This window comes from Camellia sinensis, chromosome 15 (assembly GCF_055761805.1).
Source record: "Camellia sinensis isolate YWXY chromosome 15, ASM5576180v1, whole genome shotgun sequence".
In the NCBI taxonomy this organism is placed as follows: Eukaryota; Viridiplantae; Streptophyta; class Magnoliopsida; order Ericales; family Theaceae; genus Camellia; species Camellia sinensis.
In genome coordinates this window covers 50,446,586-50,470,447 of record NC_138975.1, presented here as the reverse complement: position 1 = coordinate 50,470,447, position 23,862 = coordinate 50,446,586, and the positions used below count along the sequence as shown (strand labels likewise).

Genomic DNA, 23,862 nt, shown 5'->3' with positions numbered 1-23,862 from the left:
AAAACATCATCAAATACATGCTGAAATAGACTCAAAGTAAGCTAGAATGAGATGCTACTTCGTGAAGCATACAAGACCAGTTTAAGAGATTTACACTACAAGTGTATTAGGTATGCAAGAGCCAACCAAACCAAGGAAACACAGATCTAAGGCATGTTAAAACAACACCAAAAACCTACTGAGATGGCCCCAAAACAAGCTAGAAAGACATGCTCAAACAGGTAAAAATAGTGGTATGCCATGCACGGAGACCTACTGGTATGCAGACAGAAGACCATCACTCAAGTGCAAGAATGGCCGCTCTAGCATAGGAAACACCGCCCGAGCATAGAATACCCTCTTCCAGAAGTTTTGTAGGCCTGTAAAAGTACTGAGAGTTCACAAATCCCGCTCGAGCGCAAGAAGTGACGTTCGAGCGGAAGAGTAAAATTATGGGCAACAATAGTTTAGAAACTAAGCTACCAACATGTTCCGAACGTAACCAATACAACCTAATAGCCAAACTTAACGAAAAAAAGAGGAATAAGACGAGAATCACAATACAAAACTATGAAACCCGAGTCCAGAATATCAAATGGATCAGGTCTAAGACTAGAATCGCTATAATCTCCCCCACTTTTAGGAATTTCGTCCCCAAAATTACAATTTAAACTTTAAAACCACTCTTACACCAATTTCAACAATGATAATTAATCGATTCCAGTACCATGACCTATCCACCGGTCATTCATTCTCATTAATATGATAAACAAGTTCTCAATACTGAATATACAATTCACAGTTTCAAAACATACGCAATGTTTATAGTAAATCAACATATCAAAATTTTCATTACATGCTCAAACATTAACAAATAGGTCATGATACTTCTCACAGACTTCTAACTTACATTCCCAAGTTGCTTCCTCAACTCCGTGATATCACCACAATACCTTAACTAAGGGAATTGTCTTGCCTCGCAAGACTTGGTCTCGAGTATCCAAGACTTTCACTGGTCTCTCCTCGTATGAGACATCCTCATCTATCTCTAAGTCGGTCCAATCCAGTACGTGCGATGGATCCAGCTCATACTTTCGAAGCATACAAATATGAAACACATTATGAACCGTAGAAAGCTGTGGCAGCAAGGCCAAGCGATAAGCTGCATCTTCTATCCGCTCAAGGATCTCAAAAGGCCCAATAAACCATGCACGGAGTGACCAAACCAGGTAAAAATAGTGGTATGCCACAGCAAAATAACCACAAATACAAGCTAAGATATGGCCAGCATAAGCTTAACAAAGATGCTCAAACATGAGGCATGTGAAGCAAGTAAACAAAATACAAGGAGGGGGGATGACCCTCTCCTATTTAGGACACTAAAACCACCTTTCCACCACTGAAAATCCTCTGGATTTTAGTGGTAAAAAGGTCATGCAAAGGCTACAACAAGAGCCTAAAGGGATGGCTCAAAACACGGCCTAACAAGGCCTAAGAAGGGGTAAACCACCCCAAATGAAAAAGTGACCTTAAACAAACTTCTTAAGCATGCAAAAATAGAACTTTTTATAGTTAAGAGTTAAGCTTTAAAATGTATGCAAGAAGGGCTAAAAGCTTAAGCAAGAATGGGGGTTTTAAGGGCTAGTGACTCACCCTTGAAGACCTTCTTCAAAGCTGCAACTCCAACAAGTTTACCATGCTTAAACCAACCCAAGAACACCAAGAACAACTCCTAAGCACCTCAGTAGCAAAAGGATGGTGTTTGAGTGTGTGTTTGTGTGAAAAAGTAAGACAAAACTACACTTTTAAGGCACAAAAATGAAGCAAAGGGGAAGATAGATACAACTATGTATGTATAACTCTCAACCCTCAAATTTCTGAACCTAAAGGAGGGAGGAGGAGCCTCCCTCATATAGAGAGCAAAAGCATAAGCTTCTTGAAAAAGCTAAGGCTCAAGGCCATCCCTTCATACATGTGTATGGAGGATGGTTCTTGTGCTCTCCAACTGTGCCAGCTGGCCCAAAATATCTTCAAAAAGGTGTTGGAAAGTGGCCGACCAGTTAAGTGGTCGGCCAGCTACTTTTCCTGGTCTGCCGAAAGAGAAAGTGGTCGGCCAGTGTCTGGAAAGGCCAAAAGTGGTCGGCCAGGTGTCCAAATTGAAGCCCAAGAAGTTAGCTTTCCAATGGCGCCAGCCTTGTATCAAAATTCCAACTGTGCAAAAAGTTATGCCTGTTTTGGTGAAACCGCGCAATTTCGATCCAACTGGATTGATGCCGAACTTCTTCCAAACTATTTTTCTTCTCTCCTTTCTCATTTTATTCAACTCCAAACCCATAAACAAGGTGTTTTGAAAGATTTTTCAGAGATTCCATCTCTCTTTCATTCATTTCCACATTGTCCTTGCTCGATTTATCGAAAAACGCAACATTTAACGAAATGCGAGCCTCCGAGCATCGTAGGAACTTTTTTTCAAAAAATGTTTTGAAAGAAAGGGTTTTAAGGTCTAAAAACCATTCAAAATAGCTATGGTCCAAAATGAGGTGTAAGGTTGGGATTTGACTTTCCTTTCGCCGAAGAAACCGAACCTTTGCACTGCACAGCTTTCAACACCAAGTAAACCATCAGTAACGCCCAAGTCTTAAGGGCGGTCAAAAATGGGGTGTCTACACCGGCCGATAACTTTTTCATAAAAATATTTTATTTGTATATGTATAATTATAAAAGTATATTTTTGAAAAATGTTTTTGGGGTCCAATTAGAAGAAGGAAAAATTTAGAATTCACCTACATGAGCTAGGGTTTTGATAGTGATAAATTTATCTATACCTAATAGCTCGTGTGGAATATAGTTTGGTGGAAGGAAATTTGTAACCAATTGTAAGAAAGGGCCTCACTTGTAATTCTCTACTTTTAAGAGTTTAATTGTAATGTGTTGATGGACATTATTATAATTAGTGGAAGTTCTATATTATCTATTTAAAAGATAATTAAATGAAAAATTGGATAAGTTGTATCCTGCAAATTCAAGATAAAATATACATCTTTTATTTTATCCCCACAACTAAAAGATAGAGATCCCTAAGGATCCCTAAGGATCCCTAAGGTCTGTAGAAAAATACACATAAAAGAAAAAGTAAGGAGGTGCAAGGTGAATCACTTTGGAGGGGAGACACTTGGATCGCTTGGTGAGGTACTAACAACAGCATGCTTAGATTGAGATATTTTAGATTGTGTAATCAGGTGGTGTTTGTTTGAAAAAATTAATTTTCAAATAAACTTTTTTCCACATATTTTCATCGGAGGTTCCTTTACCTTAGTCAACAGCCGCTTCGCTGCCACCCCCGCAGCGGCGCCATTGCCGATCTGCGAAGCCCTCTTTCAAAGCATCCCTGTTGTTGAAGTCCTCTATCTTCTACTTCTCTTTCTCTGTATTTGTCTCTCTCTCACTCCTCATCTCTTTTTTTCCTGACTCGACTAGGTTCAACCGGAGCAAGTGCGGTGGCAACCACGGACTCCACCGTCGCCCGAAAGTACTTGGCAACGATGACCTGCAATGGAGGTAATGCGAGATGATCTACAATGGTGGTTTTGGTGGTCATTGATTTTTGTCTTGCTAACTTTCTCTCTCTTCACCAACAATTTTCACCTCTCATAGATCAGATCATTCATAGCCACCACCTTCTCACCTTCTCTCTCTTCACTTCCCGTATAAGATCTCGCTGATTGTGGTTTGGGTACTCCGAGTTAGTACTTGAGTGGCGAGTCAAGGATCGAGTGAGCCTGGGCTCATTGAAAGAAGCTAGGTGAACCGAAGATGGTTTTTGTCCCCATGGTTGCTAGCTCGAAGTTTCCTTTTCGAATGTTGTGCTGCAAGTGTAGAACTAAAGTTGCTTATTCTTTTATACTTTAATCTTGCATCTTCATTGGAAGTGAGAAATATCATTCTGAAGAATTCACCACCTGCAAACTACATACACAATTATAATTATATGGTCTAATATTATGTATGTGTGTGTATTTACTTGAAATTTTGTTATTACTTTGTAGACTTGAAGTCATATCAAGTGGTTTCTGAGAAATTTAAATTATTATGTGCCTTGTTGCTCTAAAACTGTGTGTTTTTATCTAGGAGTCTCTTCGATCAAAGACCTTACTCCTAACACTTTGTTCTTAGGTCTGAGGGTGATTTTGGAGATCTGATTTGGTTAAGCTGTTTTGGGAAATTTTGACGCTGTTGATTCGGGTGCTAAGCTCATCCTGTCACCGCTGAGGTAATTGTCTCTATTAATTTACTACTATATTTTAGTGGTAATTTGTAATTATTCAAATTGAAGACTTTTTTTTTTAACAAGAAATTTGAGATGTTTATAGTGACTTTGTTTCACTTCTTTTTTTTGCAATTAATTCACTCAGTTGCTATAACGATTCTGGTTTAGACTTGACCCGTTTGTTGTTTTGGATCCAGGATTATTTGTCTTGATGGTTGTTTATGTCCTTGTACATCTTATTCCGTATTGAATTGGGTTATGTGACTATTGTGGTTGCGTTTGAAACAAGTTGGGAGTTTGTTTTTCAAAAGAGTCTTTGCTCAGAATTTTACTTGTTCGCTCGAGCGAAACTTTTTGTGTTTGAGCGATCTTTTACAGTCTGCAAAACTACTAAAAGTTTGATATATGTGCTTGAGTGACGTTTCTTGCGCATGAGCGAACTTTTACAGGTCTGAACTACTGGGAGGGGTGCATTGTGCACTCCAGCGACCATTCTTGCGCTCAAGTGGTGTCTTCGTTTGTGTCTGGTCGCTCAAGCGACCATTTCTGTGCTCGAGCTATCTATGCATATATCAGTCTGAGAAATACAATTTTTTAGTCATTTTCTCACCTCTCTCTCTCTCTCTCTCTCTAAACATTCCAAAGCTAGATTTCCTTTATCTTTCTCTAGAAACCATCGCTAAAACCTCAAATGCGCATTGATCCGTTGATTTCTACACCATTGTCCTTTGGGAAAAAGGGTAACACTTGCCTAGAGCTTCCTTTTGATTGGAGCAAAGTTGATTTTTGGCTTCGTCCAAATTTCTTCTCTCTCTGACCCTTGTCTTTTAGCTTTGAGGTAGGGATTTCCCCACATTTTTGTATGGTTTTTAACTTGGCTATTTGCTTTTCTAAACAATATTGTGATTTGAGAATTTTTTGGATAAAATCTAGGATTTTGGTTTTGAAATCAAAAGAGGGGTTTTCAAATGAATTCTTGAAAATGGTTGTGGAATTGTAAATGTGGTGGAGTTGTGGTAAAATGGTAGATTTTTATCCTTGGAATTGAATTATAAAGAAAATGAGGTTTTGCCTTAAAATGTGAATTTTTGATTTTGTAAAAAGGAAATAAAAATGATGTTGGATTTTATGAAATTGAAATGATGATAATGATGATAGTGGTGTTGGATATGCATATAGCACCACCGTTATTGCTTGTATTCTTTCCAAACGTTAAGGTGAATATAATTTGCCCTTTTTGTAATTATGTGGAACAACTTGTCTTCAAGCATAAAAACTACATGGAGCAAGTCAAAGTTGCCATGTTTGGCAATTGCCTAAAATATACCCAAAGCCAAAAAATCAATCTATTCTCTATATTTTTTTACACTTCTTTTCTTAAGTAAGAAAAAAATCAATTCCCAAACCAACCCATAATGCAAAACTCACATTTTTCATGCACCAACAAAACACAAACCACTAACAAGTAAAGGAAGACCAAGTTATTGATTCTTGACTAGCCAAGTGTTTAAAGAAGTGAAAAGAAGGTAACACCATAAAAATCCTAAAAGTTAATTACATTCGGAGCTCCCTAAAACCTCCGATCGGAGCAGTCCTAGCACTAGCTATTGATTCAATAAGGGAGCTCTTGTCCTCATTGAAACAGTACACAGGGGCTTGCCATTTAGCATCTTCAAGCACCCTTCCCACCTCAAATGTCATCACATGCGCACTATATCCTGCAGAGAAGAGAAAAGAAAAGAAAAAGAAATGAAGACTTCAATACATCAGTCACCACTAGCAAATTAGCAATACCAAATTTCCCTCCCAAAACAAAATTATGCCTTCAAATCACAAAGCAAAAACAGGATGGTCATGAAAAATTGACACATAGCAATTCAGTTGAGTGAGATTCAAAAATTTGTTTTGTGAAAGTATAAAGTCGACCATCCTTATATACATAATTATTCATGTAAGTCTTTACCCATTTATCATTATCATTATATTAACGTTGTACTAGAGTTATAAATGAGTCAAGTCGAGTCAAACAAAGTAATAAATTGTTTAAATTTTATTTGATATATAATGAAACTAGGACTGCAACGAGTTGAGTAGTGTCCAACAAACTAATATTTTGTTTAAATTTTTATTTTTAAAGTAAATCTCAAAACAAATTAATTGAAATGTTAACAAGTTGAAGTTAAGTAATTTTTTATTTTATTATGTACATTATGTAATAGATAATTTAAATTTGATTCAGAATTTTAATAAATTCTAAAATATATTTAAATTTGACTTATTTATGTTACAGTCAACCTAAAACAGGATTCAGAATTTTAATAAATTTAAAAATATATTTAAATTTGATTTGTTTATGTTACAGTTAATCTGAAATAAACTTTTAACAAAGGTGCACACAGGTGAATTCGTTTTACAGTACTTTATAAACTAAATGTGGTATGTCAGCAACAACCAATCCCATTTTCTCACAAAACAAGAAGGTAAATTAGACTGACAGATATAAAGAAACAGTAATGGTACAGAGCCCGAATATAGGGGCTCGAATTTGGCTCGAAATTAGGGGGAAGAAGAAGGAGGAGGAGGAGGAGAAGGAGGAGGAGAACTGGACTGGAGGGGCCAACAAAATCGGGCGGAGGCGGAGGCGGAGGCGGCGGCGGGCGGAGGCAGAGGTGGAGGCGGAGCTGCGAGATCGGCCGACGAGCTGCGAGATCGGCCGACGAGCTGGGACGCCGACGGCCGACGAGCTGGGACGCCGTCTCTGTCGCCTCTGTTCAACTCAACGAAGAAGAAGAAGAAAGAAAGAAAAGGAAGGAAAAAAAAAAAAAAATCAAAACCCAAAACAACGTCGTTTTGGGTTTTGAGCCAATTCAAGCACTTAATTTCGGGCCCTCAAACATTATTCATAAAGAAAATGCAAGTAACCTCACAATTTTAATATAATAATATGTTAAAGTGACACAAATAGTATAAAATCATAATAATATATATTACTAAAAAAATATATACTGCAAAAAATATGATATTATTATTTTCTCATCTATATGAGTAACGAATTATTGATGAAAATAAAGGTAAAATTATGTGAATCTAGTCTTAAGAGATCTTAATATAATTAAATCAAAATTGTAAAATTTATTATGTTTTCTCTAAATCAGTGAGCATAATTTAGCCAAACAAAAAATAAACAATTGACATAGTACCCAAACCTGGAAAAAACGTATATATATATATATAAATATACATTAAAAATAATTCTCCTTCGAACCTGAATAGAAGACCCAAAAAACAGGACGTTTAGTAGCAACATCCTCATAGTACCAAACAAACTCAACCTTAGTCCACACATTGCAGAGAAACCCATCCATGTAGCGCTGTCCCAGGTATTCCGCGCCATCGAGCCAATTTGGCCTCAGAAGTCCGACCTCAAAATGCAAAACCTGACATTCTGGCTCCGAATCATCCAAGGTGTAGATATAGGAAGTGCCGTTGTTCCATTCGAGGTCGTAGGTGAGCTTGCCAAGCTGGTTCTGGATGATGTTGAAGTTGCGGCCATTAGGCCAGTCGTACCAGAGGTCTGTCTTCTGGAGTGTTCCACTGCGATTCATGAAGAGTATGGAGTGGAATTGGTAAGGCCATGGTGTTGGAATTGGGTCTGTGTCTGTGGGTTTTGATGGGGCTGAAGGGAAACAGAGAGAGAGTAAAATGAGGAGAGAGAATGAGATGGCCTTGGTAGTTGCAGAGGCCATGGTGGTGGTTGTTCTTCTTCTTTGTTGTTAGCCAATGATTACCAATAATAATAATAATGATGGATCACAGGACAAAAGATGAAGAGAGAGAGAGGCTTGAGGTTGTATTTTATCTTCCATGGGGTGATAACATCCACTGCTTTCAGATAATTTCCTTTGAAGATGTCTATGTGTCTCTTTGGCAGAAATTATAATCAGCTTATTTTAGCTTTCAGCTTAATTTAAGCTATTTTGATGTGTTTGGTTTAGCTTATAGCTTATAGCTTTTTGGAAGTCAAAAATCAACTTATTCTTTGAGTGGGGCAGGAGATGTTTTAAGAATAAGTCAGAAATATATTCATAGTTATAAGCTATAAGCTGTTTAGGCATAAGCTATAAGCATTTTCTCACAGCTCTACCAAACAGGGCTTATGTTTATTTTATTGTCGATTCTGACATATTAAAATTCGAAAATCTCGCATCAACCCACAAGGGAGGCAGGGACTTTCAAATCTACCCACACGAATATATATATATATATATATATAGAACAAAACAGAATATTTGATATATATAACAAAAATTAAGACTACAATCATCATTGGTTTTGAATTTTTAAAAACAGATTTTAATTTTTTATGTTTATTTTTAGTATTTTTTTTTTAATATTATAGGCAGTTTTATTATTATTTTTTTAAAAATGCAGCTAATGTAAATACTCTTAAAACTAACATAAATACAAAAAATACTAAACTGTACTAAATTTATATATATATATATATATATATATATATCTATATATTGTCTTTTTAAAACAAAATCACAAATATTTACTTCTTAAATGTATCTAAATTAAGTGAACTTAAAAACTAAAAACAAATTCTCAAAATATTAACTTAAGATATCCTAAAAAAAGTCTTAACTTAAGATTTCAACATCAAAGCTAAACCATGTCACTCTAGCAATCAAGTGATTATTTAATGGTTTTAGAACATTTTTCCACACTATTTATCGCTTGATACTTATCAAGTTGTCTCCCAAAATTAACAAAAAATATAAAGTCTCACTACTTTAAATAATAAAAATCAAGTTTTTCCTTGTAATCCCTCCACTATATTTTTCTTAGAATATGATATAATGCATTTTAATCCTGTCAAATCAAAATTCAATTGACCACAAGAGCTATGGTTTCAGAAATGGTACTCATCTTGAACCTGTTTGAAGAACAACAATACCATTATCACAACATGCTATATGAAAATTCATCAATTTTATTTTCTGTTTACCATTTATCTAATTACCTAAAAAGTTCTAATTTTTTATGAATATACATGTTCTGATTCAAAATCCCAAAAAACCTGGGAGAGTGCAGAAAGTAAAAATTAGAAAATTCAAGCATCAAATCAAGATAAAATAATAGATTTTAAAAAAAAAAATTCAATCCAACATTGAAACTCATATGTATATAAGAAAGAAGGGATTTAACTTTTCAAGGTTGAGATCTGGCATTTGAAGCACAACCACATTTCATACAATAAACAATGTCACTTCTCTTGGCTTCACCATAGCTAGCTCTTATTTATATTAGGATCACCACTGATGACTGAACTACAAGGACAATAAGATATAATCACAAATGACATTCTTTATTATTAGCTACAGGGGAACATAACTCACTACATGTTCCAGCATCGAGGCAGTGGTATGGCTTACTGATTCCCCGATATAGGGCTGTCTTTTCCTTTCTTAAAATCATCCCATCCTCTTACCCATTGTTGTCCAGGTATTGCCCTCGTCTCAGGAGCAGCATAGCTGTCAAGGCTGTTCATAACCTTCTCATGTAATGCAGAGAAAACCTATATTGCAAAGTAACTTGTATGAACATACAATACAGAGAAGAGGTAGGAAAATGCAATAAAAAAGTTAAAAGAAAATTGCAGGTATTTATTTATATTTTATAGGATCTTGTCTTACAGGATTTGTGGTAATTATCTCAGGGGGCTGCTCCTGGCTAGTGAGCCACTTCCACAAATCTGGGTTTTCCTGCAGATAAGATATGAAGGCAATATGATTCAACAAGAATGCAATCAACTGCAGTGTTAAAGTTAATTGACCAAGAGGATAAGCAAAGCAATGTTCCCAATGGATATTTGAATGTCATAGACCTTCCTTTTGTTTTAAGGGGGAAAAAAAAAAAAGCACACCTAGTTTGTAGGATGGGATGATGCACAAAGTAGTTGTCCTTAAGTTCGAACCCACAACTCTATGAAGAACAGGACACTTCAACTTAGTTGCCGTAGCCATGTCCAACACATGTCGGATACGCCTCAAACACGTTGTCAGACGCACCAAGTGACGTGTCCCATTTATTTTATTTTTTTTGCCCGGGACACGTGTCTTGCCTTCCGACACATCCCAAGACACGGTTATCTTGCCATGAACTCTAAAAGAGTCTCATAAATTCCTAATCACCACAAAGTAAACATGTTGTCTGTATTTATCATCACTATTATGTAGTATAATCTCTCCTACTCTTCAAATAATAAAAATAAGTAGCATTCTCTCCCTTAATTTCTGAATTAGTATTTGAATGCTAAAATTGTTGAATTGTCATTCTAAACTAATGTTTAATTGTTGAAATTGCTCTCTCTCTCTTTTTTCTTTTTTCTTTTCTTTTTTTTTTTTTTGGATGGCTGTAGGAAAACTTTTCTTCTCCTACTTGCGCTAGTAACACACCCACAATTCTAATGTCAATATAAAGGCAAACAACTCTAATAAAATGGTTCATGATTGATAAAATAATATTTCTTATATATTGAATAAAATTTAGGGTAAATAACAAAAACGCCCCTGAGATTTGCTTAAAATACTAATTGCCCCGTGTGATTCTAAAAATTATATATCGCCCCTTAAAACTTCTAATTGCATAACAAATGACCCTTTTCATTAATTAACTATTAAGTCAATTAATAGCTTTTAATAATTTTATATAAATATATTTCAATTAACAGTTGTGGTAATTTTATTGTTGTATACGAGATAGTTAGGAATTTTATTTCTTCTATTAACTCCATTAAATGACAAATTTTGACAAAGAGCTATATGTAATTTTTAAAAGTACAAGGAACAATTTGTATTTTAAGTAAACCTCAAGAGATGCATTTGTAATTTACCTTAAAATTATAAATTATAGATTGAGTGATTTTTCATGTTAAATTAGTGCCAGTTTTTCATTATTTTTAATTATTTGTGGATGTAATATAGTAATTAAAAATATAGTAACAAATATTATTTTGATGTATCCCCACCATGCTTGTATCTTGTTTTTTTTGGAAAATTGCCATGTCCCATGTTTGTTCTTCATAGCCACTACCTCAAGGTTATAATCCAAAAATGACAGTAAATATTAATAAAGTACAGTCCAACAAAGCTTAATATAGAGGCATTGATATATAGGAAGAATTTGGCTAAGTTTGGAAGAGAGCCACCACTACATTTCATAGCCACAGGAACCTGTATACAATCCGGCAGGTTCCGCATGGGATACCATGGCATGTCGACATCAGGCAGTTTATAGGGTTCAAGTGTCTTCAGGGCATCAGTGTATCTTGGGCATAATTTACTGATTGGATATATATATATATATATATGCTATTTTAAGTCTAAATCATGTAAGTCAGCAGAAAAAATGAACTTCTGACAAAGCAGAAATGAAGGAATAGCAAAACAAATTGTCCTCACTCTGAATGGTAGTTTGAATAAACTAACTCAATAAGCATTGACTCCAAGTATGCATATGGTTTCTATGTTCTATCAAATATGAAAAGTTGGGCAAAAAGAAACTTCTAAAGGGTTGCCCTAATTTGAATATGTTTTGAACTGTAATAATTAATATGCCTAAACAAGTGAGCAGAAAAAGAAACAGTGGCATTCCAATATCTTCAAATTTCTTTCAAAAATCACCAGGGCAAGGTTTCCCAACACAAAGGGCTTTTAACTAGAGAGTGAATATGAAATATCAAACCAGCTCAAACCTACAATCATGCACTATTTCTTGTGCTAAATTACAGCCTACTATCTGGACTATTCTTTTCAGAAGGTGTCCAGTTCTACACATTTTACTCAATATGGTCCCCTCCATCCATCCAAATGGCCTCACTGCTTCCAACTTCTTTTGAACTAAGGTGTCAACCTCTATGCATTTATTTGATAGCCCTCCATTCATCTCAATGGCCACACTTACTCTTTTTCCTCTTTTTTTCTCCTTTTTTTTTTTTTTCCCTCCTCCTTTTAACCCTTTAACTGACATGCATCCATAAAATTCTTCCATAAATGCATCTAAGGTCAACAATCCATTTTTAATTTACTCTAAATCAAAGTCCTATGAAGCACGGATACTTCAAATAGAATGACGTATCCGTATCGGATACCGATATTCCTTGGGTACTCGCGGATACGTATCGGATACTTATTAAAAGTATCGGATACTTCTTAATTATTTTTTCATTAATTTTGGAGAATCGGATACTTAATTTTGAAATATCAGATACTCCAAGTCATGTTTACTTGTTTTATGAAATTAAAATTGTAACATTTCTTGCATAGTAATATAATATAATATAATTGCAAGTATAAATATAAGAATATTTTTTTAATACTTTGTTAAGTTTTTCGATAAGAAGAGTATAGTGAGTTAAATAATAGAATTTATCAAATTGATGTATCCTAATTATTTCATGCATGCCCCCTATAACTATATAGAATGTAAGAATTAATAAGAGAATATAACAATGGTAAAATTAAATATCAATAAATAAATAAGCAAGTAAACTTGAATATAATATTTTTCACTAGTGTCAAAGGAAAAAGCATAGAGATAAGTTGTGAATTGTTCTATTGTTATAATATAAATATATTAAACTTAATATTGAAATGAAATATTTGCAAGATCTATTAAAAATTTAAAAAGTAAACAAGTTATTAGCTTAAATTAATACAAAATTCTTAAAGGTTAGTATTTTGCATTATAAAATTACATTGTGATTTCTCAACGTTCTTTGGCTTATGTGTAACTCACTATTAATAATTTTAAAAATTATATTTTTCACAAACGTATTCTAACTGTACCGGTATCCTATTTTTTTAGGTCTTGTCGTATCGCCGTATCTGTATCGTGTCGTATCCATATCTCGTATCCATATCTATGCTTCCTAGTCGAAGTCTGCTTATTAGTGGGGAGTGACAAGCGCAAAAGAGTCCAAGGTTGGGAACGCCTAGGGAGAATATTTAAGTATTATATATATAAATATTTAAAAAAGTGACCTAGTGCATGAAGCGGAGTCTAGGGAGGGCAACATATACACAACCTTACCCCCATTATATATAAATATGTTACAAGAAATATTTTAATTGCTTGGTTGTAATATATATCTTATATATCCACATTACATTTCCACTTAGATTGTTAAACATATCCAGAATAAATTCTCCTTATATATATAATTACAAAAGTAACAATCCAGGTGGGTGTCGGGTGCGGGTGCATATCTATAGGCTAGACCTATCAAACTTAGAATTTAAGGGCATGTGGACTGCAAAAAAAAAAGGGTCATATCTTTAAATTTAATCTATTATATGAGATAAAATGATGTTATACATAACATGCATTGTCAAAAAAATATTCAACTCATTTTATAGCAATTATACAACAATATATATATATATATATAATGATAATGTTAAAGTTAAATATACAAGTGTCCGATGGAAAGTATCAAACACATATACCATACCATTGTCCAAGAGTCAACGCGGGAGTCTGACATGGGTATTTGATTTATTTGAAGAGTCCATATATATAACATAGGTAACAATTACTTCTTTTGTCTTGGTAGTTTTCTTGTTTTTTAATTATTATTTCTTTAGAATTCATATGTTGAGTGGTCCCATCCTAGTCGGAACAATAATTATATCTTGACAAGAACGTAGCTTTAACAATATGCTCACTCTTAACCACAAAATAACGATTCTAATATAGAAATGTCACAAAAGATTGTTAAATGAAGACTTTATTTGAGCAATTCTTCGTTCATTTTGGCACCCAAGAGTGTTCTGGATAAGAAAGAGAATAAAATATCTACAAGTTGGATTCAATACCAAGCTAAGTAACAGGTCGTGGTGTTTGCTAAATACTAAAGTAAAGCTATACATAGGAAACAATCAGACATATCAAAACATACAATATATACAGAGGGCAATGCAACAAAAAAGGCTAAACATCTTAACAGTTAACACTTGAGTTCTAGCTCAAAAGATCCCACACAGAGCTCAAGGTCACAAAAACTGCAAGTACCACCCTATTGCAGACTAATTCTTCTATATCATGATTATATTTGAATATTCTAGCAGGCTTATTAACCTATGTGTAGAAATAAAATATGAGACCACCAAAAAATTAGCCCAACAGAAGAGAAGTAACTCTATCATGACGATTCCAAGCACCCCATTGTAAGCAGATGTAAGCCACTTAAAGCTGTAGTTCTCAAACATAAACGAGAAAAAGAAAAGAAAAAAAAAAGTAAATTCAGATTAATGGCACCCAATTGGCACCTCAACTTTCAACAATACTATGCACCCAGAGGATAAGTACCCGAAAATTACCCAAAAGTAAAATGTGTAGACCACATTTATTCTGGATACAACCCATAACACGCCAAATTTGAATTTACATCTCACAATTCATTCATTTTTTGGATCGAGACACTTTACAGGTATTTTTTTAGGGTATCTAGCTTTTCAATTCAACTATACATCTACGCATGCTTGACAAAGACTTGAAGGGAAATAACCCAAAACCAGACATAATAACAGAGTATGTGAAGAATAAAATCACCAGGTCAAGAACATCAACAAGGGATTTAATCCCATTTTGATCCATAGAATGGATATGCTCCTCCACCCATTTCCCCAGAATCAAGTCCAGCTCAAGAAACCCTCTTTGCTTGCTCCTATATAACAGCCTACACACACATATATCGGTACAAAAAAGACCATCATCAATTGAATACTTCATTAGTAAAACTGGCATCTCCAATCCTTACCCAAATGTTGACTCAAACTTAAATTCAAGTTAAAAAAAAAACCCAAATCCTTCTCCACTCCTTACTTAAACTCAGACAAAATTAAATTTTACTTAAATTTTTACCCGGGAAACTCAAATCTTGACTCAAATGTCCAAACTCCAAAGACTATATTTGCATCATTTATTTATTGAATTACATTTCTTTGGATACGATAGAAATTTTTAAAACGAATATGAGTAAAAATTGGTGTTTGCTATTGCAGTACTTCATACCAAATGAAGTTTTTACTCAAATTTGAGTAAAAATTTAAGTCATGATTGGAGATTCATCCCAAAATTCTGATCCTTTTTTGAATTTGTTGAGAAATTGAAATTGAATTACACAAGGAACCTGTTAAATAAGCGCCTTTTGCTTTCTTCGTTGGAGAGATCAATGTCTACCGATTCATTAGAAGAACAAAAACGAGAAAACGAACCAACTAAAGGCCTGAACCAAAATGAAAACAAACAGACAAACAAAAATGCATAGTTATATATTCATCATACACATGTATTTGAATATGCAATAGACATAGAGAGAGAGAGAGAGAGAGAGAGAGAGTTAAGTTGTACCTGTAGAGAGACGCGGATTGAATTGGCGGGTTGACGTTGGTGATTCGAGCAGGAATGGCCGTGGAATCGAGGATTCGAGAGATGTTGAGCAGAGCTCTTCTCAAATTCGCCATTTTTGATGAATGATTTTGCCGCAGCCACAGGAGAACAGAGTTCCGGAGTGTTTGTATGGCGCTCGTGATTTGGTGCGACTGTGAGTCGTGGGCCTTTTTTAAACGTGCAACGCGGCGTTCTATTTGTGGATTCATGTGGCTCCAAGAAAAATAAAAATTTGTTAATAAAATATATAATTTATTTCTTTTCCCTTTCTATTTTCTTTTTTTTTAATTTTTCAAATTGTTACACAAGTTCAAATAAAGAAATAAAATCTAAAAATATTTAAACTAATCACAAAATTGAACAAAAATCATATATTAGGGTTATTTTTGATTTTATAATTGATTTATGTGTAAATATAAAAATTAGCCAGAGTAACTATTTTGAAAAAATAAAGATTAAACGCTCATATACTTTGAAAATTGAGGAATAAATTCATAAATTATGGCATTAGTAACGCTACAGTTACTTATATAAACTTACTAACAATCCTACGTAAAGCTTACATGACATATCACCTTGGTCCTCTCATAAACAAAACATTACGGTTACGCTATACCATTTTGGTCATTTACTGTATTGGACTTTTGTGGTCATTTACTGTATTGGACTTTTGTGATAATTTGTACTTTTTCACATGTATTGGGTATCACTTCAAATTATTTGATACTGAGCCCTAATTTTTAATATGAATTCTCTGTAGTTAGGCTTTGTCTGAAATGTGGATTGATTTTTTAGGTTTTTGATTTTTTAATTATTTTAATTTGGGGTTAAAAAACTTTGTTTGAGTTAAGTTATTTGGTTTTTTTGAGTTTTATAAGAGGAAAAATGAAATGATTATGGTTTGAATGTAATATTTTATCTTATTAGTTTTGTAACATATTTTGCCTTTTGTGATTATTTGAGTCCGCAAAAACTTAGATGACAAACGAGGGCTTTATGGATTCAATTATAAAAATCAAATATTTTTAAATTATGTGAATGAAATCAAATTGATATTTTTTTCCTGTATGGTGAACAAACAATGGGGGTGTCAGATTATAACTTATTTTAATTTGAGAATAGGTGTCAGATTATTTGGTACAATTTTTGCTTATAATCTTTTAGGCAGAAATAACTTAAATAAGCTGAGAAAAATCGATTATTTAGAAGCTGGAGAAGGGGTGCTTCTACTCATTACTTTCTGATTATCAATTTTAACCCTATAATAGTCCACACCAAACACCCTAATAACTTATAAGATGTACGATTCAATTGAAATGGAGGTGAACGTTAGGGATCATACTCAACCAACCTGAATGCCTCTCCAATTGAGTATTTGAAAAGAAGACGCAATCCAGTGGTTTTATGCTATGATCATAAAGGGCACATTGTGCAGTTAGGTGCCAGAAATGCAAGTTTTCTATTCCAAATTTGAAAAATGACTTTTGGAAAAGAACGACAGGTGTGTTTGGAATTGTTTTCATTTATTGTACTCCATAAAACAAAAATTGAGAAACTTTAAAAACGCAAATCATTTTCATATTCATTTTCTTCAAATCATTTGCAATTGCATTTGTAATCAAAGTCCTACTTTTCTCATTCCAAAGATGAGAAATTAGATGAACAAGACATAGCTTCAATACTTCTGTAAGCCTTGCAAATGTTCTATTTCAATGAGAATTATATCTTTATCTTCCAAATTTTCGAAAGAAATGGCAAGAAATGATCCAGACAAATTACTCCCAATTGTTGTGTGCGCGTGTGTGAGTCTATACACAAAGGAAAAAAATTGTCTAATCAAACTTTGGGTATATTGCTAATCAAACTTGGGGACATCACAAAAGTCTTCATGATATCTAATCAAACTTTGGGTAATAATTATTGTTAATCAAACTTGGGGACATCACAAAAGTCATCATGATAGAACTCCCACTAAATCCAATAACAAAAAATGTCAAAAGCAAAATTTCTAGTATCAGAAATGTGTAAATTAATGACTAGATACACCAAATACTGCTCTTCCATTCATTGCCCATGCTTACTAACTCCTCATGGGTACAAAGTTTGGGTGGCGGTAGAATTCGCACAACCCAATTTTCAGAAGACCGGGATTCTAGTGAAATTAGAGATTCCCTTAACTCCCTCATTCAGTATTTGTCTCAAACTTTCCTAAGAGTCTAGAGATGGCAATGAATGCAATGGCAGTTGCATACTCTCTTCTAAAAAAGTTCAATTGCAAAAGCCAATTCAGAATAGAGCTTTCTTTGCACCAGTTCTCATCGTTCTTGTAGAATCCGATCTCACTGAAAAAAAGGAAGCTGAAGCTGAAGCTGAAACTGGAAAACATTCCTAAAAACTTATCTCACGTCTCTCACTGAAAAATTTTCCTGTCACTAACTGGTCAGGGTCTGGAAGCAAGGCAAGCCAAACTCCTGTGTCAGCCCCGTCCTCTGGTGAAGTATGCCCTGCCCAACCAGTCATGGCAGTCTTCACCCAGCCCGGGCAATAGCAATTTATATATATCTTTTGCCCTTCTGGTCGATCTGAAAGCATCTTCGCCATTAGCCTGGTGTAAGCATTAACAGCAAGCTTTGACATTGAGTAGTCGGCACATGTTTGAGGCCACTTGCCAGATGTCCAACTGCCATCTTTTACTTGCTCCAAAAATGTATTCACAGTCTTATCAATCAGTTCCTCAGATAGTGAGTCCACATCTTCCAATTGGTGCCTTAAAGTGAGATCTCCAATTCTCTGTCAGAGTCAAGAACTTTGATCATGTTAATATGATGCCAAGGGCACCCAAAAAAAGAAGAAAAAAAAAAATTGATTGAACAATGATTCATAAACTAGTTGTACGGAATTTTAATTTCATTTTGCAAAAGTAATTCCCAAATATTTTTAGTGAAATGGGGTTGGGGTATGTCTATCTTCAATTACTCTAGGATTTGGTCCATTGAACTACTAAGTGCTTGAGAGAGAGGTAGAGAGTGAGAGAGACCATGATCGATGAAATTCTGCTGCATTGTGAAGATTAAAGGAACTGATATTCCCAACAATTAGAGGAGGGGAAAAAAGAAAAAGAATCTTGGAGGAGTTGCACAAGACTGCTAGCTTCAATGATACAAAACAACAAACTCCGATAATATAAACAAATAATAACTAATAAATTATAAAAAAAGAAAAAGAAGCAATACAAGGACCAGAATTTGTTAAGTTCAAAATGAAAAAAACAATGACAAAAAGGTTTGTTGCAATCAAAGACGAGGAAGAAATTCAAACGTATTCTTCATGAATCAACAATTATAACAGGAGAAAGAAATCCCATGCTCATCATAACCTTCCCCAGAGCTGAGTTTCACACAAGTAGCTCCAATTTCAAGGCAAAAATATGAACCATGTTTTGCACTTTATATTCTTGTTTAATTATACAAGATGTCACATCTTCCACAAGCATAAAGCACAATTGTTTTAAGTAACTGGGGAATAGGATATTTTCTAAAAATTTCAACTGCAAGAGAGGGAAATTAGAGTAAATGGCATCTATCAGCATGCCTAGAAAAAAAAAAAGTATCTATGCAGATCCATTTGGAAAATTAGAAAACCATCGTAAGCAAAAAGGCCCCTCCATTGTTTTAAAAATAGGGGGGAAAGGAGTAGTACGGAAATGAAAAGAAAAAGCAAAGCATTTACTTACATTTCGCTTGCCATTAAGTCTTCCCAACCGTGAGCTAACATTAACAATACGAGCACCTGAAGCATTAGGCCTCATTAACGGGATCATAGCTTTAATTATATTTTTGGTGCCAAAATAGTTGGTGGTTATGACCTGTTCAGCAAACTCGAGTTGATTGTCTGATCCATAGTTGAAATTAACACCAGCATTGTTTATCTGTACAAGTTTGTAGGGGCCATATGTTAAATGCTGATTATCTTCTATGCTACATTAGATATTATCTAAGAAGCACAAACACTTCTAAAAAGGTGACGCGTCTATGTCTAACATTGACACTCATCAAACACTTATTGACACTTGTCGGACACTTTCTTGACATGTTTTTGACACACGTCCAAACAAGTTCTATTATTATTATTATTTTTTTTCGAGTTAAACATTCTTCAAACACTTAGGAGACTCAAGTGTCCATTACTTAGATACATATGAAATACATTACAAGACTGAACAAAAAAACTTATGATCTAGTGATAAAACAAAAATAATGTAGACCTATATCTATTAATTCATCCTCTCTTAAATTTTAAAAATTCATATTATGTTGTATACTTTTATCAACTTCCAATGAAACATTGATATATATGACATATAATAAATATATAAATTCATATATTTTGTATGTATCTCTCACATGTTGTGTCTTTTAAAAATTGTTGTGTTAGTGTCGTGTTGTTGCCATGTCACGTGTCTATGTATGTGTATTTGTATGTGTATGTGCTTCTTGGTATATGACCATAGGGGTCTATTAGGCAAAAAAAGGGTACCAATATGCATGAATGATTTTCATATATATATAGCAGGCACTATTCTAGATAATAGATCTACATTTATTATTATGAAGCAAGTGTTTTTCAATGCCATCACTTCTTAAATTTGTGTCTAAAAACTTATATGTCTAAACAAATTTTAACTAAACTAAGTTGCTTTCTGTTTGGCAAAGCTGAAGAGAATTGAACCTATTTTTGAAAGAAAGAAAAAGTAAAGAAAAGAAAGAAGAATGACTAGAAAAATTACATACATCACACTGCAGAGTTATCTGTGAATAACATATAACAATTAAACCTTAGAATGAAACTATGGTATCAACATTTTACCAGAATATCTAAACCACCATAGTTTTGTTGTAGCCACTCAATGAACACTTGGATTGATGAAGGGTCCACAATATCCAATTGATGGACATGCACATTCAAACCTCCTTCTTGTAAGACCTTTGCTGCTTCTTCACCAACAGCAGCATCTCTTGATGTCAGAATAACTGTCAAGCCATGCAATGCAAGTTGGTGTGCAATCTCAAACCCAATCCCTCTGTTTGCTCCAGTCACCATGGCAATGGTATCTGCCGACCACCACCTACAAACTCCAGACCATATATTACATTATGCTTGAACAACCATTTATTGGGGAAAAAGAAAAAAACGAGTGAGTTTAAAAATCAAGAGCAAAAGTGTTATCAATCTTGATATACAATGCATACTCTTAGGGAGGCATTTGGATACTTAAAGTGACACCATTCTATCTCCTTATTGTATCATACGAAGGGACAAAAGCTTTTCCAAGAACAAAGTCAATACAAATTAGTCTTTTTATAGCAAAGGCAATCACAAAAAATTAGAATCTAAAAGCTAATTGACATAATTTCCTCCATGGCATAAAATGATCCTAAATATAATATGATGGAAAGTCACTCCAAAAGCGATGATGTGAGGAATAAAATGGAATTAACCGAGTGTCTACACATATGCAACACCTTAACAGTTGAGGTACTCATAAAAGTAGAGTGGTGGTCACTGAAGTTCATAGTTAGCCAAGGTTCTTAGTTCTTACACATTGAGTTGTGATCATATGAGTTTGAAAACCTCAAATGTCACCCTATATTATAGAAGGTTATTCTAATTGAACCATTCAATTATAGATTTTGGGTGGCAAAGACTTACAACACTTCATGTTTTTCAAGAATCTTAAATTACTCAAATTTTAAATAAAAAAAAGTTATGTACCTTCTGCCCTGCGACGTTGGCTCAATTGGTAAATTGGTAAATGGGTGTAGTAGGTTTTAGGTGTGATTGCAAACGAAAACTCTAGCTCAGCTCATTTGGAGCTCAGTTTATTTACTAAATGAACGAACTTGTTCTTGATTTTATGCTCGCTTAGTAATCTAGCCCAACTCGAGTAGATTCAAATCTGACTTTAAAAATGAATATTTATTTTTAATAATATATTAAATACTCCTATATTTTTATTAATTTATTTAATTTTTCTATTTGTGTTTGGTGTTTATGTAAATTTACCTATTTGATTGATGAATTTTTTTATTACGATAAGCATTTTTTTTATATTTTACTTATTAATTTCTTTTTCTTTTTTCTCTTAATATGCAAATTAATTTAAATTTTATTTTGTCTTTTAGAGCTCGAGCAAGCTCGGATCATTTATGTAATTTAGTTGACTTGAGCCGAGATCAAGTTTCTCGGTGATCATCACATTAAAACACATTGTCACCACACATATATCCACATAAAATTGGATAATATTAAAATGAATAACTAGTATTATCAATTTTCGATAAAATTATCAAATTTAACAAAGACCTAATATAGTAATTCAAATCCAAATCAACAGAGAGACTTTCTGATTCTAGATATCCTCGATCCTCGAGCAATTAATGAAAAAGTAAAGTGATCGAAATCTTATTAAGATTATGGGAGTAAAAATAATTATGAGATTGTAAGGCACTATTTAACATTTCTTATATTAGCCTATTTTTTTAATCTTTTTATATTTTTTTAGTTATATCAATTTTCTATTTTTTTACACATTTTTTGCATTTAAAAAAAAATTAGATTATTCCAAACACATCTAAATCGAGAAATGGAAAATTAAAATAAAATAAACAAATTTGTATACCTCTGGTGATCGGAATAAGGAATAGTGCGGAGGAGAGAGATGACTTGGCGCCTCTTCTCTCTCCTCTCCTTGGCTCTGAGTCTCCTTTCCATCTTTTTATCTCTCAGTCTCTGAGACTCTCTCTCTTCTTCATCTCTCTCCTCATTATCGCTTTCTGTATCTTCCTCTCCATGATCTTTCTCTTTCTCTTTGTCTGGTTCCATTGGATGCTCTTGATCTGCATTCTCTGCTTCTTTCTCCATTATTGATTTTGATCTCTGCTTTTTTTTTTTTTTCTTCCTTTTCTCTCTTCTCAATTTGAGAGAGAGAGTAATAACTGAAATAACGCTCTTTCCGCTAATTTGAACGAACGAAAATATAACGATGACTACCAACGCCTTGGTCAAACTTGCCATTTCATCATCTGGAGCAGGGCTTCTATCTAGCCAAAATCACAATTCTGCCTAGATAGTTTCCAACAATTATATTGTCCCCCTTAATTATGTTCAATTAACACTTACATTTCGTTTGTTTGGGCTAGGGATGCTTGTAGGTCGAATTAGGTTGGGTGACCTCTTATATGTCATTTGTCCAAATTTAGGAAAATTAAAAAAAATTAATCTGCATCAATCCGTTTCGTAGCGCTTACATATTACCAAAACTATTAGTAGTAGTGAAAGCGCAATTTTATTTCTTTAAGGGTATAGCGCTAAGTTCTACAAGTCGACTCTGACTCGACCTCACCCTAGGTCTCCACGATGGCAGGATGTTGACCCTAACCTAGGCCAACACATTTTATTAGCAGATGTAGATTAAACGGGTCGTGCAAGTTGAATGGTGCATACGGATCAGTTTAACGGTTTGAGCTTTACTATTTTGGACTTTTTTTTTTGAATTATTCCAAATTTTTTTTCATATTTCATAAATAAAAAATATAATTACTAAATACGAGGTCATTTATTAACATATAAAGCATAAAAGTATAATATCATTTTCTTAGGGATGTTAGTAGATCAAGTTGGGTGGGGTGGGCTCCCTATCTACTATCTGTCTGAACTTGGACGGATTAGGAAAAATGCATCCGCATCCGTCCGTTCAAACCATTGAAACTGTCTATTCTATTGCGGATTGGTTCAGGCCATTCATTTTGGTAAGTCGGATGGATTCTTGCGCAGCCTTAGTTTGGGTGGGCAAAAAATATTTTTTACAAAATTGAATATTTTTCTATATTTTGTTGTGGTGATAGGATGAAGGTGAAAGTAGAGGTAGTTATGTGGCGATAGTGGTATTAGTGACAGTCAGTGGCAGAGTGAGAATTGCAAAGCAGGTAGGGTACACATTAATCATAACAAGCAACCATGAGATAGTATTAAACTTCTACATTTTTTTATAAAAATTTATTTCAATCGGTGAGATACAATATTACAATTATCGTGAGACTTGTATCAACAAAACTTATAAATCCACAATCAACTCAACAAAGAACCTACAATGGAAAATA

At 34.0% G+C, this 23,862-nt stretch overlaps 3 protein-coding genes across 3 annotated transcripts in view; all 3 read right to left on the bottom strand.

Moving 5' to 3' along the window:
• Positions 1–5,705: 5,705 nt before the first annotated feature.
• LOC114280112 (uncharacterized protein At4g14100) lies at positions 5,706–8,200 on the bottom strand. The gene is made up of 2 exons (XM_028222455.2): positions 7,512–8,200; positions 5,706–5,964 (listed from the first exon to the last, which is right to left on the bottom strand). Exons 1-2 carry the CDS (start codon positions 7,990–7,992, stop codon positions 5,801–5,803), a joined length of 645 nt encoding a protein of 214 aa, XP_028078256.2. The 5' UTR covers positions 7,993–8,200; the 3' UTR covers positions 5,706–5,800.
• Positions 8,201–9,407: 1,207 nt separating this feature from the next.
• The window catches only part of SDHAF2 (succinate dehydrogenase assembly factor), a 90,477-nt gene continuing 76,022 nt past the window's right edge, over positions 9,408–23,862 (bottom strand). The window contains exons 2-6 of the mRNA XM_082909310.1: positions 15,665–15,821; positions 15,444–15,539; positions 14,864–14,990; positions 9,946–10,014; positions 9,408–9,827 (exon numbers count right to left, since the gene is read on the bottom strand). Of these exons, the coding sequence (XP_082765436.1) occupies positions 9,681–9,827; positions 9,946–10,014; positions 14,864–14,990; positions 15,444–15,539; positions 15,665–15,777 (552 nt within the window). The 5' untranslated portion in view covers positions 15,778–15,821 and the 3' untranslated portion in view covers positions 9,408–9,680. The remainder of the gene's footprint in view (positions 9,828–9,945; positions 10,015–14,863; positions 14,991–15,443; positions 15,540–15,664; positions 15,822–23,862) is intronic.
• On the bottom strand, positions 17,596–22,824 carry LOC114280100 (uncharacterized). The gene is made up of 4 exons (XM_028222438.2): positions 22,383–22,824; positions 20,570–20,828; positions 19,437–19,631; positions 17,596–18,493 (listed from the first exon to the last, which is right to left on the bottom strand). Exons 1-4 carry the CDS (start codon positions 22,775–22,777, stop codon positions 18,092–18,094), a joined length of 1,251 nt encoding a protein of 416 aa, XP_028078239.2. The 5' UTR covers positions 22,778–22,824; the 3' UTR covers positions 17,596–18,091.

Coding starts and splice junctions, on each gene's coding strand:
- LOC114280112 (XM_028222455.2), bottom strand. CDS start 7,992: ATGGCCTCTGCAACTACCAAGGCCATCTCATTCTCTCTCCTCATTTTA. Junction 5,965..7,511: donor TTTTTGGGTCTTCTATTCAG/GTTCGAAGGAGA, acceptor TCTTCTCTGCAG/GATATAGTGCGCATGTGATG.
- LOC114280100 (XM_028222438.2), bottom strand. CDS start 22,777: ATGGCAAGTTTGACCAAGGCGTTGGTAGTCATCGTTATATTTTCGTTC. Junction 20,829..22,382: donor CCTTATTCCGATCACCAGAG/GTATACAAATTT, acceptor TGGAGTTTGTAG/GTGGTGGTCGGCAGATACCA. Junction 19,632..20,569: donor ATGGTGGTTTAGATATTCTG/GTAAAATGTTGA, acceptor AAACTTGTACAG/ATAAACAATGCTGGTGTTAA.